General features: G+C 39.5%; 1 protein-coding gene across 1 annotated transcript in view; it reads right to left on the bottom strand.

Annotated features, from left to right (window-relative positions):
* SNTG2 (syntrophin gamma 2) overlaps positions 1–16,465 on the bottom strand; it is a 157,998-nt gene that overhangs the window by 36,635 nt on the left and 104,898 nt on the right. The window contains exon 12 of the mRNA XM_048299092.1: positions 1,565–1,681. Within this exon, the coding sequence (XP_048155049.1) occupies positions 1,565–1,681 (117 nt within the window). The remainder of the gene's footprint in view (positions 1–1,564; positions 1,682–16,465) is intronic.

The raw sequence follows: 16,465 nt of genomic DNA on the forward strand, positions 1-16,465 counted from the left end.
GGTTGCTGGAAACTGCTAATTTGGTGTTTAGTTTTTGGGGTTTTTTCCCCTATTGAAAGATGTCTGTGGAATGATTAAAGAGCAAGAAAACTGGTCAACAGGTTTTATGATTTATAGACTCTGTCACATTTACTGGTGCATCATATTATCAAGATGACACAACACACTGACCAAACGGATCCCCTTTGTTCATTTTTTTGAAAGCCAAGGTTCCTACAAAAAAATTTGTAGGAGCATAATAGATTCTGTCAAGTAACTTATACTACCGGTCATCCCCACTTGTCTGCTCTTAGTAGAGTGCTGAACATGGTAAATAAAGTAGTTTATCCCAAATTAGTATCATATGAATGTATCATTTTAATAATATCAAAAATGTGTCTTAGAAACAGGTCTGAAAACAATAATTAAACTTTGATGAAAATAATTCATGTGGTGTGTTATTTATTTGTTTAATATTTCTGCCTAGTTTTTACATTTTAATTGGATTGTAGTAATTTAATAAAATTTAAATCCTCGCCTTAACATATTAAACCCCCAATTTTTAGAGAGGGGAAACCTCTGCTTTTCCCAGATGTGTTGTCTCATTTTAAAAAGAATACTATTGGCCGTTTTAGAATGTTTGAAGTTAATTGGAATCATTGGATTAATAATTTCAATCAAGAGAGGCAGAAATTTTACTTATTGCACTTCATTGAGGTTCACAAATAACTTTTTAAAAGTATGTACTTCCCAAAGGTACTGCAGAGAGTACACATATCAAGAATCAGATTTTCTTTGGATCAGCAGACAAAATTAGGAGACTGAGCATCTTCTGAGCAAAACTGCAAGCAAATTGTATAATTGAAATTGCATTCTAAGTCCACATTTTAATCTTAATGATTTGTTTAAGGCAAAGGTTCTCTAGAGAAAAAAAAGAAAGGACTAAATATTACCATGTGGTAAGTATGGGTCATTTTTTAAAACAGTTTAGAATTCTACAGCTCATTTCCATTTAATCCTTTAAAATCAGTTTTTAGAAAAATATTAGATAAGTCACCTGTTGCGAAACAGAATTCTTGTTATGAGGTATATAGATTATCAAAGCAAGATTTGTTCGAACTGTACACTTAGCACTGGATTCTCTGTAACACCTCGATCCCTCGCTTGCGTGAAAAATCCACAGGTATCATCCAATAGTATGGATGGTTTATTTCATGATGCATCTTGTCTTTCAGAAAGCAGAGTAACTACTAACTCATTACATCTACAAAAGACCTTAGAATAAATAAGGTAAGAAATATTAGGCCTAACAAACCAAAATAAAACCTGACCTTGACAACTTCAAAAAACAAAACACTTACATCCCATAAAGAATTCTTTATACTATCCAGATACAGCAAGCTTTTCAGAGGACCTTGAAAGAGGATAAATATCTACAGTTTATTGAAATTCAGTGGCATCTGTGGCTTTAACTTATGTTGAAATCTCAGCTGACCACTTCACTTGATAAAGGAAAAGAAACCCGGACATAACAAACAGGTTTTCATTTACAATGAAACTGCCACAAAAATATTAGTTTTTTTACCGGTGGAGTGCTGAAAATGTAGAAGGATGAACCCTTCAGGGCCAGAAACTTGAATTTGTAGAGCTGAGATGAATCAGCTCCTTCAAGTCTCTCATTTACCCATCCCATATGTATGACCTGTAAAAGAAAATAATTGAAAATTAAAGGCCTATTTTTCAGTGGATCATAAGAGTGGTTTTAGTAGAATAGGATGCATCATCTACTTCACATTTGCCTTTGGACCATTTCCATATTCTGGAAGTGTACAGTATCATGCCTGTGTGTCAGAAGTCCTTGAAGAGACTTAAACTTGTAGGGCAGGTAGTCTGAATATCTGAAATAATCCCTGTTTTAAAAGCCACCTATGCAGGTCAAAGCAGACTCTCACTTGAGCCAGCAGAAAACCTACATGTACCAAAGTAGTTCAGCCGTTTATAAAACCCGTAATACATTATCTATAGAGGTGTCAAAACCTGGACATATTGACACTTCTATTACAGGTACCTCTAAGGAAGTACCTCTAAACAAATCACTAGATTTATCTGAAATCAGACAGCTTTCTCCAGGCTCATGCTTGCAACTGTTAACAAAGTCTTTGTCACAATTGTTGTGTTTCAGAGTTTATACATATACATTTTTTTCATATACACTTTATCTCATTTATGTTTTCAAATAATTAGATATCAAATTCAGTGATTACACAACTTTAACAGTGTTACAATGCATGCCTTTATTTTTCAGATAAATTATTGCTAAGAAAAAATGAAATGAAGAAGTAAAACTGCATGCTTCATTTTTGAGGTAAATGCAAATTTATAAAGGAATGCCATAAATAATAATGCCATAATGTGGTAGCAGAATATCATGAATGTAGTTACTGAAAAATAACAAAGCAAAAAACATTCCAGGCTCCATTTTGCATACATTAAGAGGAATTTATTGCTCTTGAAACAGGTACTTAAATCTAGTGAGTCACCAATCTGAACATACTGAGCATCGCTGAGCTGCTTGCTCCTTTTCAACTATGGCTATGCTTACAGACATTAATGAGTTACACGGGGCAGAAATGCTAAAGCACTAGCAAATAGTAAAATATTATTTTAGGGTTTTTTACTTTCTTTCTACATATCTTTCTTACTGACTGGTTTATTTAATGTTCATTTAGACCTCAGAAATGGAGAAAGAATAATTATTCAGTTCAACAAAAGTCTGTACGGAACAAAAGCAAACAAGTGTTGGTACTCAGTAACAAGCTGTCTGTGGTTTACTGGGTTACTGAGATTTTAACTGGATCTCTGTACAGGGGTGGGAATGTTAGTCATGTGATAAAAACTATTCTATTTTTTTGACTGAAACCTGCCATTTGAAGTTTCCAGGAGTGCTCACAAGGTGTAATACTACAAACTGTCCCTTCTCAGCAATGCTTTCCCTACTGTTTGAAAATTACCCATACAACATTGATATATTATTAAGTTTCTAACATGCTCTAATACACTCTCCAAAAGCTCCTGTAAGAAGAAAATGAGCAATGGCACTCACTACAATGAGATAAAACAAGTCACTAACAAAATGTAATCCAATCATAGCAGATAAATGAAAGTTCTTATTTGGACTTATTGTTTTCCTACAGCAATAAAGTATCCAGATACTGCAACGACTGGAAATATAACATGTTAAATTTAATAAAACAGTCAGTACCTTTTGTATATAGTACTTTCAGTTAAATACTTATGAAAAGTAAATGATGCAAAACACTCAGGGGGGAACTGAAGAAAGAAAATCAAGTAGATCTCTATGTATGACACATCACTACAGACAGATACACTTATGTAATTAAAGTGGGATAAGAATCTACAAGAGACACCAGCTTGACCTGAGAGAACCAGTGTCATACTATGAGGCACAATGGAGCTATAACAAATCAGGAATGCGAAGAGAAGTATATCTTGAGGTACCTTAAGTCATTTTTTTGGGTCTTTTCCAAAACAAGTGGTAGATGGCCTATTTTGAAGAGTAGGGCAATTGGGGCAGGAGTGTGAGGGGGGGCAAGCAGTCCCCACACATACATAAAGTTTAACTAAAAATAAAAAAAAATTGGAATGCTGTCAGTTTTGATACATTACATTAATGGTTTCCACTGTATATCAATTACATTCAGTTATGCCTAAATGGCTACTAGAGAGCAAACGATATGAGAACTTAGAAATTATGACACTCAAGTGTTCTATGTGCTTTAGTTCAAGAATGAAATTTATAACTCCAAGCTGGGCACAGTTTGAACACCAAAAATAGCAACATATCCACACTATGCTGAAGGGAACTATGAAGATAGGTATGTATCTGAATTAATACGTCTTCCCAGGCATTGTCTGCCTGGGCAAAATATAGGTTACAAGTCCTTTTGGGTAGCGATAATAGTTTTTACTCTTTGTTTGCTTGTTTTAACAAGGAGGCTGGTAAGTTGGACCTGATGTCTCTCACCTTTACTCATTATAGCCTTCTTGTTCAAACTGAGATCCAAAGCACAAAACCCTCTCATGAAGACAGCTACCACCAGTAAGTTGCCTTACTGGTTATGCATTCTTATAGTATAGTAGATCACTAGCACTACTTGTGCAGCAGGAACTAACCAATCTAGATAAAAATGGAAAACTCACATCCTTCACAACTCTCTTTTTTTTGTCTTATATGTCTGCTTTGTGTTTTAGCAATATTACAACAATAATAACAAGTAGAAAATAAAGAAGAAACCATTTCAAACTATAGCTATTTACCTCACAGAGCATATTTACCTCACAGCATATTAGCTGACTAGAGGTTAAAAAAGTTTAAGTGTTTTTAAGTGGTACTTCTTCTGTTAGAGTAAGTTTTTTCAATTGAGGATCTGAGGTCCCAGAAGAAGTCTCTGAAGCAAATCAAGACAATTTTGTTAGGAATTGAAAAACTGTCCTCCCATATAAACAAAGTTTAAAAAATTACCAAGGAAGATCTCAATTCCATCTCTATGGGGCCTCTTTATGCTTAAAGGAATTTAGTCCTGCTCCCTTTCTACAGGTGTAAGTTGTAGAATTATAGTCTTCAAGAATCTAACTTTTTCAGACTAACCATTAGGATAAAGTAATTTCATTGCTATGTTATATTTTAAAAAACTTTTTTCTCTATTTTGAGAAAAGAAAAAAGAAGATAAACTGATCTTTCAAGAGTAGGTGCAGGGTTTCTTTTAGGCTGCAGGATGAAGCCAGGCAAATATGTTCATGGTGTGCTTTCAGCAGCCATTCTGCTATGAGGAACAATGAGAAAACCCTCAATATTTGAAAAGTTTTTTATTTAGAATTACGTTCCTATAATTATCAAACACAGAGTAGAAAAGAGGCTTCTGATAAACTTAGTATTCTACCTTCTCCATGATACCTATTTTCTTTCTAAAAAATGCATCCTTAATGTTTGCAGCACCTCTTCTAATGGAGGCTTCCTATTTTCTCTCAATAAGCTATTCTAGCACTTTGTTTCTCATGTCAAACGTGAATCACTCTTGCTGTAATCACAATTAAAGCTTTATTTTGCCCTATCCACTAAAGACTCAAGTGATTTTTACCTTACACTGGAAGAGTTAAAAAAACATACTCAGTTCACAAATGGAGCAAAAATCCACAAACAAGGATATGTAGCTTGTGTGGCATCATTCTTTGCTGCTTTTTTTTCTTTTGTGTGTTATTCTCTGAGCACAAAGTTATCTTTACTGAACATTTCTTTCATACCTCTGCCTCCGTATTTTCTTCAACCTGTCCACAAAGGTCACAGAAACCTCTGGTCAATACCTTTTTGGAAACATAGTGCACAAAATCAGAGGTAGTATTGCTGCCAAGGCCTTACAGCAACAGGAACGCTTAGCATGTCTTGCAGTAGCTGACTTAGGTACAGCCCACAGTACCTGCCTTGCTCAAAAGCCACTGAACAGACATGGTTGTTCTGGCATGCAGGTAAGCAGCCAGCCTGGCCTGATGTTAAACTGACAAGGTAACTGTGAGATGCTGCTGGGCATTGCTCACGATGTGAAAGGAGGAGTTGGCTGGTAGCTGAAGCCAGCAAGGGGGTAAACAGCAAAAAGGGGGTAAACCAGAAGGAGAAATATGCTAAAAGAAAGTAAATAATGGATGAAGAATGTCAAAAGATAATGAAAAAGGGGACTGACTTACAGACAGTTGTGCTGGTATCACAGGCTGAAATAACCAAATAAGCATGTAAAATTTGGAAAAAATAAAGGTCAATGGAGATGCAGTAAAGTGTGGGTGAATTCCTTATTTGTGAGGGGGAAAAGGTGGAAAAGAGGAATATAAGGTAAACCAAAAGAATGCAAGTTTTTGGGGTCTCTGTTGGTCAACACTGTATCTGATTACAACAGGCTAATGTAATCATAAACTGTAATAATAAACCATAGTAATAATTCATAAAAACAAACCTGTTGTTTTTCATATTATCTCTATCTGACTGGCTTCTGAATTAGGGACATCTCTGAGTTCTAGTAAGACAGTGGTGGATGAATTAAACCTTCCTAGAAGAATTTACACCCCCAGATAACCATCAAGCATTTTCCAGTAACAACCTCTTCAGTTTTTCCCAGTCTTTTACATATACTTAATTATTCTTGCATATACACCATGTCCTAATCAGCTTCAACCCTGTTTTTCAGACTCATACTTCAATATGACAAGATCATCCTCTGTCTAACATGGTATTTTAAAGTTTAATGTCTGCAAAATTAGTAGGCTTACTTTCACTAATGCACCATAAAGGCAGAATTCAAGGGAACTGGATCCAGATCAGACCTCATCAGTGCTTCTAGTCAATATATCAGTTTTCAAAGGGAACCATCCATACCTGATATTGGATTATCCAACAAAATCTGTACAACCAAATCTGTGTAATACTTGTTTAAAATATTTTAATGTCGAAAGTTGTCAAAAGCCTTGCTGGAATCAAGCTATGTTGTGGCAACCTCCTGTCACACATCCATACAATATATTGCATGATCACAAGAGAAAATTAGATTGGTTGTCACTATTTATTATTGACAAATTATTCAGGGAAGTCATTTGTCATCTTTCTGCTCCACACAGGTATTTTGTTTATTTATTTCAAATTTGTTTATGGAGATTGAAGTCAAATTGACTAGTCTCTAATTGTCCAACTTCTCCTTCTTTATTCAATAAGCAATCATAATGTTTGCCCTTTTCAAATATTTAGATATAAAAAATAAATATCAATCCAACAGTATGTATTTTTGGAAAATTGAATCCCAAATCTAGCAAAGAATCTAGTACTTTCAATTCTCTAGAGTATTATAATAAATTATATCAAGCAAAATCAAAAGTTATGATGCATAGATGCTGTGTGTTTCATCATTGACACAGGTTACATAGACACTTGGAACCCAAGCTTCAGCAGTGCTACTTATTTAATCCTTTCAAATTCATATAACCCTGAATATTTCTTAAAATCTTGTAGTCCTTGACTTGGAGCTGTCGTGACATGTCCTGGTATAACTAGAACTTGCCAAACAATTTCCACAGTCTGGGATTTTAGCTTTGGTGGGCAAAAGGAAGTTAACAGTGTGGAAGTAGCCAGACCATACCAATTAAATTCATGAACCGGTACTGTTTATTTTAACAGTATAAACATACCAATAATAATTACAACTTCTACTACCTTGCCTAATACCTCTAACTTTGGACCACAGATGCAGGGCAAAGTCACAGAATCAGAGAATCATAGACTATTCTGAGTTGGAAGGGATCCCCAAGAATCATCAAAGTCCAAATTACAGCCCTGCACAGGCCAAGAATCACACCATGTTTGTTTGCCATCTTTTGGCAAAGAGACCCATAAATACAGCTGGTTTAGACCCAAGAACCAATATCTTACTTCTTTGCCGTATTCTTTATTTAAATACATACAGAATTCATCATGTCTGCAGATTCCGTTTGCAGTGAAACCAGTCAGAAGCAATATGAATAACAAAAAAAAAAGCCAGGTTTACGAAGTAATTTTTTATGTTCTTGATGACCCTGAATCCTAGTTTGTTAATGGCCTGTGATAAACAGAATCTGAATGAAACCTATTCACATCCAACCTTCTCCCTTTATAAAGTTGTACTCTAAAAGCAATGAAGAAAACTCACAGCAGGTAATACAGTAATGAAGCTCTAAGGACCTGTTTAATTCTTCAGGAATGTCCATGCTCAAAAGGAAAGATAAATTTGCAGCTATCATCAATTTTACTTCAAGGCAGTCCTTCAAGTGACCTTCAATCTCTTAAGGTTATCCTTTCTCTAAATTTTAAATCAATTGCATTAATAAGAGCTATTCAGGTCTGTACAAACATTATGTAACTGACACTAATAGGCTCCATTAATCTAGGACAGAACAAGTCCTCTTCTGCTTTCAGTTATCATTGCCAAGTTTTATATGATGCCTTTGTGATATATTTATCTGAGAAATTCCCATTTTGATTGTTTTTAAAGCCAATTTTCACAGGACATATAAAGTCTGAGTTGTTCACATTTGCTCCTTTAATATTTTTATGTTCTCTAATTTTGTTTACTTGAACTGCCCAAATTCATTATACTTTTTTTTCTCCTTTATTTTTTGGCAGAGAACAACAACAAGTTTGTTGCTGTCAGTTCTACCTTAAACTTTCAGCTTCTGAAATTAAGGTCCTAAATGTATTGTCTCTTCTTTTCATACCTGGAATAGAAAAAGTGGGATAGATTTGCACTGTCTTACTTTAGGCACCTACTTTAGATGGTAGGCTAAGAGACAAGTCAAGACAGCAAAAGTGGCTCCTATAAAGGATGGTTAAAACACTGATACCGAGTTTCACATTTGAACAGCTCTCTGGAACAGAGTAAGTTTCTGCACTGATTATTTAGGCAGTTTATGGAGACTAGCCTGTTTATTTAGGAAATCAAATTGTTTATCTAATGATATATATCTAGTTGTATGACTCTCCCCAAAATTTTTTAAGAATTGAGGAAGAGTATGTTGTCCTTTTTTCAACTGAACTCATTATGTGTGCCCAAACTGATAAGAAAAAATCTTTGAGTAGTTACTAAAGTACTTGCGGTAGACAGTTACTAAAGTACTCGCAGACATCCAACAAAAGATATCCAAATCAAACACCTTTTCCCTTGGCATTCATAATCACCTATTTTTCATATTGGTTTAATTAATAATTAAAAGACATGGCAAAGAGAGTAATTAAATCACAGAATTACAGAACACTCTGGGTTGGAAGGGAGCTTTAAATGCCTTGGAGGTCAACCCCACTGCAAAAACAGGCACATCTTCAACTAGATTGGATTGCTCAGAGCTCCACTAACCTGACCTTGAATGTTTCCAGGGATGTGGCATCCACCACCCCTCTGGGCAACCTTTGCCAGTGCTTTAACACCCTTAATATAAAAAAGCCCAACTTCTTCTTTATGGCTAATCTAAATCAGTACTCTTTCAGGTTAAAATTATTACCCATTGTCCTATCACAATAGATCCTGCTAAAAGGTTTGTCCCAATCATTTTTATAGTCCCCCTTTAAGTACTGAAAGGCTGCAAAAAGGTCACCCTGGAGCATTCCCTTTTCCAGGCTGAACAGCCAAAGCTTCCTCAGTCTCTTCTCATAGCAGAGATGTTCCATCCCTCTGATCCTCTTTGTGGCCTTCCTCTGGACCTGTTAGAGCTGGTCTACATCCTTCTTAATTTGGGAGCTCCAGGGCTAGATGCAGAGCTGGAGGGGTCTCACAAGAGCAGAGCAGAGGGGCAGAATCACCTGCCCTGACCTCCTGGCCTCTATACTTTTGATGCAGCACAGGACAAAGCTGGCTTTCTGTTCCCTAAGTCCTCTCTGCCCTTCAAGTGCCTTATCACAGCTTCTAGGAGGATCTGTTCCATGATCTTCCCAGGAACAGAGATGAGGCTGACAGGTCAGTAGTTCCTGGGGTCCTCTTTTCTATCTGTTTTAAAAATGAGTGCAATATTTCTCTTCTACCACTCACCAGGGGCTTCACCTGAATTCTATGACTTTCCAAATACCATGGAGAGTGGCCTGGCAACTGCATCAGCCAATTCTCTCAGGACTCTGTGATGCATTTAATCAGGTCCCATAGACTTATGTATGTTCAGGTTCCGGAAGTGCTCACAAATCTGATCTTTACTTACAGTGGGAGGGACTTGACTCTCCCATCACCCATCTCGCAGTCCATCCACTAGCAAGGTGTTGGAAGAGACTTCCAGTGAACACTAAATACTCACTTCCTTTATGGAATAGGCATTCATTTTAGTTTTAGGGGTAATTTGATTATGTTCTACACACAGAATTAAAGTCTGTGGTGGATTTTGAGGTATATTTTTTAAAAGGATTAACGCAAATATAAGAAAACAGTTTCCTGTTTTAAGAAACTGTTAATGCTTGAATACTTTTAGTAACTTCGAGAAAAGTCTATACATGTCCAAGTACATTTTACAAATAAGATGACAAACTAGTGATGTGTGAAAGAGTATATAATATGTCAAGCTAATAAATATTTATTTGATCCTGATATGAAGAATTTTTTGACTCGATCTTTGACTTCTGTAAAAAATTTTAATTTCTGCAGCAAAACACTATAAGACATCTATTTTTCACCTTTATAATCTACAAGCCTAGAATTTTTGAAAAGAGGTGGGACTGGAGTCTCTGTTCTTCAGTAATGATTCAATTCCAGCCTGATGCAATGAAAACAGATGTAAGTGAAACCCATTAGTTTTGTAATACAAACTTCAAAGTACTTTCCAGAATTAACAAATTAGCCTGGAAAATGCTATTATATTTTACAAAGTAAACAAAAAAACCCTCTTTGCAATGCTGCAAGAAGTAAGAATACTTCCCAGTCCAGTAAATTCATCTGGGTCTTCAGGACATTGGTCTAATTGGAGTAGAAGAAATGTATCATCAGGGTCCTGAGCTCCAAAAGTCACAGAAAAACACACATGGCAAATGCATGTTGCTGCCTGTTTTGAGCTTCCCATCCCCCCTCCCAAAGACATGTGCTCCGAGTTCTTTTGTTCCAAGCGCGGGCAAAGCCAAATGTAACTCAGACTCTTCAGCAGTGTCTGATTGGCCGCTCACCCCGGGTCCGCCCCCAGTCATCCCCTTGCCCCTTCTCCGAATAAAAAGATGGTCGAGGGGAGGCAAAGGCTCTCTCTCAGCTCAGCTACCTTCCTGTAAACATCTCTGGTCGTCTGTCTCATTTGAAGGCTTCTAACTGCAGGGAATTGAGCGAGCAGGGAGCTATATTTCTCCCTCTTTGCTTCTGCTGATGGTATTTGCTCTGCAGCTGATTCAGGTACCGATTTTAGAGCTACTAAAGTGCTAGATCGCCCGTGCTACCTCTCAAGGCTGCTCGAGGCTTTCTAAGGCATTGAAATACAAGCACTAGCCGGTATAAAGCTGAAAAGATACCTTCTACATTTGGCGCCCAGCGTGCTATCTCTGAACTCCGGTTCTGAGAGACTTTCAGGGTGTCCCGGCAGCTGTGTGTCTGCTGGAGTTAGCTCTGCACGTCCTGCTGTGCCAGCTCTGTGTGGCGAGGTGTTACTTTTTGTGTAACATCGAGCCCAGAGCCTCAGCCTGTACCCTCCCCCACGCCACGTGGCGAGGGAACGGCTGGTGAGCAGAAGACCCTTCTCGCGTTTTTTTTTTTCTCCGGACCTGCTTTCCTGTGATAAATCCAGAATTCTGGTGAGTATTTCCCTGCTGGTTTAGGGGCTCCTGTCTTAAGCTGGTGCCGGTGTAAACTTTCTCTTTTTTTTTCCTCCTTTTTCGTGAGTAAGGGGTTGAGGTTTCGTGTGCATTCATAATGGGATCTGAAGTTTCTGCACACCATAGAGAAATATACCACCAAGTTCAAAGTTACCTTTCTTTAACTGGGCATAAATACCCTAAAAATCTAGTTCAATCTTTTGTACAATGGCTTTTTCAGTACTTTCCTAATCTGACCTCCGAAGACATAAGATCTGCTGAATTTTGGGATAAGGTGGGGAGAAAACTCTCCTCTCTGAGGCGTGCAGGAGATGAAACAGTTTCAAAATTCTTTCCTCTCCTGTTACTAAGTTATACTTTGCCGGAGAAAAAGGCAGTACATGAAAAGCCACTGCAAAACCCCCCTGTTAATCCCCTCATACCCTCTTCCAACCCCTGTGTCCCGGACCCCTCTTCCCCTACGCTGGAAAACACAGCTAGAGCAGACTGCTTCTCAGCACAGGAGAGCTATCGTCCTCCTGGCTCACCCGTGTTTCCTCAGCACCCTGCCTTGGATGGGAATCCGGAGCCCATCCCAGGACCTTCCCAACCCCTCTTCTCCACTCCCTTTTCCCCAGTTTCTAGCCCTCATGTTTCAAGCGCGCGTAAAAACCCCTTCTCCCCTGATCTCTTTGTTCCCAGGGTCAGCCATTGCCACGTGCTCGCAGCCCGGGAAAAAACCCCTCCCCCCAACCGCTTTTCTCCCAGTTTGTTTGTCTCCAGTAATGGCGGACGCAATGGTCCTTCCTCTCCAAACTACACCTCCCACAATCCCTTTCTCCCCCATCCCACAAATCCCTTCTTGTCCCCATCCCCTCCCACTCCTGCGTCACACCCTGACCCCGCCCCCAACCCCGTCCCCACAGCGTCGTGTTTCACCCCTCCCTCTGTTCCCGCCCATGGCTCAAGTGCCGCCCCTGCCTCCCACAACCCCGCCCCCGACCCCTCCCCTCCTCCGGCCGTGTCCCCGCCTCCACTCCCCGCCCCTGCCCCTCCACTCCCCGCCCCTGCTTCCCATTGTCCCGCCCCAGGTTCCCACAGTCCTGTGACTGCCCCTCTGAATCCGGGAACCCATGGCTACCAGGAAGTAACTCCAACTGCTTCTACTACACTCTCTTGTACTAGCAATGGAGCTAACCCTGACTGGAAACCCCTTTCTTATTCTGATATTAAGGATTTGTGCAAGGCAATTAAGGAGTTTGGAATGCATAGTAATTATTTTAAGAGCCTTTTAAGTGCTACTTTTGCAACTCACTTACTTGTACCTCATGATTTACTTACATTAATGCAAACTCTTCTCACACCTGGTGATTTTATGGTGTGGAAAAAGCAATGGAAAATAATTTTATCTGATTTATTGAAAATTTTGTGGCAAACTCCAGATAATTACCTGGATTTTGAAAACAATTATATCACATTAGACCTTTTATCTGGTGACAATAATATGGCAAATCCTCAAAAACAAGCAATGCTTATCCCTCGTCCAGTTCTTACTGAAATCACACGTGCTGCTGAAAAGGCCTTAACATTATTACCATCTCAAACTCCTAATTCTCATTATACCACCATTAAGCAATTGCCAAATGAAAATATTATTCACTTTTATAACCGTTTGTACGAAGCTGTCTCTTCCCAGGTCCCTAATCCTGACCTCCAACAAGCACTCCTACTCGAACTTCTCCAAGTTAATACGAATGATGCTTGCAAACAAGTCATTCTCACTCTCCCGCTGTATCCTCCTCCTACTGTTGAATCCATCCTCGAAGTCTGTACTAAGAAGGTGCAGCTGAACACAGCTGCTCCCTTTTTGAAAAAAGTGGGGATGGTTGGGGAGATTGTGGAGAATGTTACAGGTACAGGAGAAACTCAATCGCGCGGTAACTTTGTATGCTATCGTTGTCAGAAAAAGGGACATGTAGCTCGCAATTGCAGAGCAATTATAACTGCTGATAAAAACTCTCCAAAGACTGTTTCCCCAGGTCAACAGCAGGGAAACTAGCGACTCAACGCGTCCTAACAGCTCCGCGTTCAGACATAAATAGGGCTGCAGACAAAGCAACTTGGACTTCTGGACTCAGGTTTAAGGTAACCTGTGATAAAGCACACCATTTCAACAACAACAAACAGACTGTAATACCCATTTCATTCCAGAATGTGGACCACATGCCAGAATTTACATACCTTTTTGTTATTGGGGATACTCGAGAAACACCTGCTGGGATAGAGGTTACACCTACACTCATGAAAATGGATCAGAACGGGTGTTCTAACCTAATGGTACAATGTATATATCCACCGTACTTTATGCCTAAAGGTCAAGTCATTGCACAGGCCTTTCCACTGCCCAAATACCTGCCCACAGATGGTCATATCCCAGCCATCTGTTGGACTGAGGTTTTGGGAAATGACAAACCTGTAATAGAATGTAAGCTCCGTTACAAATCACATAAAATCAGTATCATGGGAATGTTAGACACAGGTGCTGATGTGTCTGTCATTCCATTTGATAAGTGGCCTACGCAATGGGAATTGCAATCTCAGGGCATCATACAAGGGATTGGAGGTACCCAAATTGCAAAGCAGTCCAAACACACCATCCAAATTGAAGGTCCTGAAGGACAAATAGCGACACTTCGTCCGTATGTCCTAGACACCAAATTCACCCTGTGGGGAAGGGATGCCATGTCTCAGTGGGGAACAAAAATTGATATCACCCCTAGACATCAAAATTTTCCCTTGCAGGCCACTGAAGCAGAGTGCCATCCACATAAATTAACTTGGAAAACAGATGAACCCGTGTGGGTTAACCAGTGGTCGTTAAAAAAAGAAAACTTAGAGGCACTCAAAACATTAGTAGCTGAACAATTGGCTAAAGGAAATATAGTTCCAACTAACAGCCCATGGAACACACCCGTGTTTGTAATACAAAAACCGGGAAAGAACAAATATAGGCTACTCCAAGATCTTAGAGAAGTTAATAAGGTTATTGAAGACATGGGACCCCTTCAACCAGGTATGCCATCACCTTCAATGCTCCCACAACATTGGCATTTAGCTGTTCTTGACATTAAAGATTGCTTCTTTCATATTCCACTCCACCCTGCAGATGCCCCCCGATTTGCATTTTCTGTACCATCTCTTAATCATGAAACTCCCATGGAACGTTATCATTGGCTTGTGCTTCCCCAAGGTATGAAAAATTCCCCAACTCTCTGCCAAGAGTATATTGCTAAAATTCTATCTCCCATCCGTGCCAAAGCAGAGAAAGCCATCATCCTACATTACATGGATGATGTGCTGGTGTGTGCTCCCAGTAATCAGTATCTCGAGCAGACACTTAACATGGTGGTTGAGGCCCTAGAGGCCAAGGGCTTTGAATTACAACCTGAAAAAATGCAGAGAACAAGCCCTTGGAAATACCTCGGACTCAAAATCACAGAAACCTCTATCACCCCAACACCTGTCACCATTAATAATAACCCAAAAACATTAGAGGAAGTGCAACAGATCTGTGGGACACTGAAGTATTTAAGGTCCTGGTTAGGACTCACCACAGAGGATGTAGCTCCTATTGCAAACCTAATAAAAGGGGAAGGCGGTCCAGCATCCCCTAGATCCCTGACAGAAGAGGCAAGGCAGTCTCTCAAAAAGATACAAGAGCTCATTTCCACCAGACAAGCACACAGGTATCAGCCCTCCCTACCCTTTAAGCTTGTCATTCTAGGGAAGGTACCACGCTTTCATGGCCTCATATTTCAGTGGGACAAAGAGCAGAAGGAACCCCTCATCATAATTGAATGGGTATTCCTTCCACTCCAACCTCCTAAAACCATCACACAGCCACAAGAACTAATGGCAAAAATTATCATGAAGGGTAGAGCAAGGCTCCGCACCCTGGCAGGATGTGACTTTGCATGCATCTACTTACCTGTAACAACTGACGCATTAGATCACCTGCTCCAAAATAATATAAATTTACAATTTGCATTAGATAGTTACTCAGGCCAAATCTCAAATCATTACCCAAAACATGACATGTTTAATCTGCCATTCTCTTTCATCCCTCGAGAGATTCAAAGTAGAAAACCCCTCGATGCGATTACCGTTTTTACTGATGCCTCAGGAAAAAGTAAAAAGTCCGTGGTCACATGGAAAAATCCAAAGACGCAAAAGTGGGAATCTGACATCGAGGTAATCCAGGGATCACCACAAGTAGCTGAATTAGCAGCTGTTGTTAGAGCATTTGAGAGGTTCAAAGAACCCCTTAATTTGGTCACAGACTCAGCATATGTAGCTGGAGTAACTGTTAGAGCTGAGCATGCTCTCCTAAAAGAAATCTCAAACAAGAAAATTTATGATTTACTCTCAAAATTAATTTATCTGGTTTCCCACAGAGAGCATCCCTATTTTGTCATGCATGTGAGGTCACATACAAACCTGCCAGGATTTATTGCAGAAGGTAATCGTAGAGCTGATGCTCTGGCTATGCCAGCAGACATAGTTCTATCAGCCGACTTACCAAAGCTCCCCCAAGTTTTTGAACAAGCAAAATTGAGCCATGCCATGTACCATCAAAATATTCCCGCTCTTATCCGCATGTTCCATCTGTCGCGGACACAGGCAAAAGCAATAGTGGCAACATGTCCCAACTGCCAGAAGCTACAGCTTCCATCACTGGGCATGGGGGTCAATCCCAGAGGTATTAATAGCGGTGAAGTGTGGCAAATGGACGTCACACATTTCCCTGAATTTGGGAGATTAAAATACGTTCATGTTTCTATTGATACCTTCTCTGGTGCTATGTATGCCTCTGCACATGCAGGTGAAAAGGCTAAGGACGTTGAAAAACATCTTGTCCAAGCTTTTGCTGTGCTCGGTATACCTGAGGAGATAAAAACTGATAATGGACCTGCCTACACCTCCCAGGAGTTTAAAAACTTTCGCCAGCAGTGGGGATTTCGACATGTTACAGGTATTCCTCACTCCCCAACTGGACAAGGCATTGTTGAACGTGCCCATCAAACCCTCAAGCGAATGCTGCTACAACAATCAGGGACCACCAAACTCAACTCACCTGTCCTCAGACTCAGC

Source organism: Corvus hawaiiensis, chromosome 3 (genome assembly GCF_020740725.1).
Source record: "Corvus hawaiiensis isolate bCorHaw1 chromosome 3, bCorHaw1.pri.cur, whole genome shotgun sequence".
NCBI classification, from domain to species: Eukaryota; Metazoa; Chordata; class Aves; order Passeriformes; family Corvidae; genus Corvus; species Corvus hawaiiensis.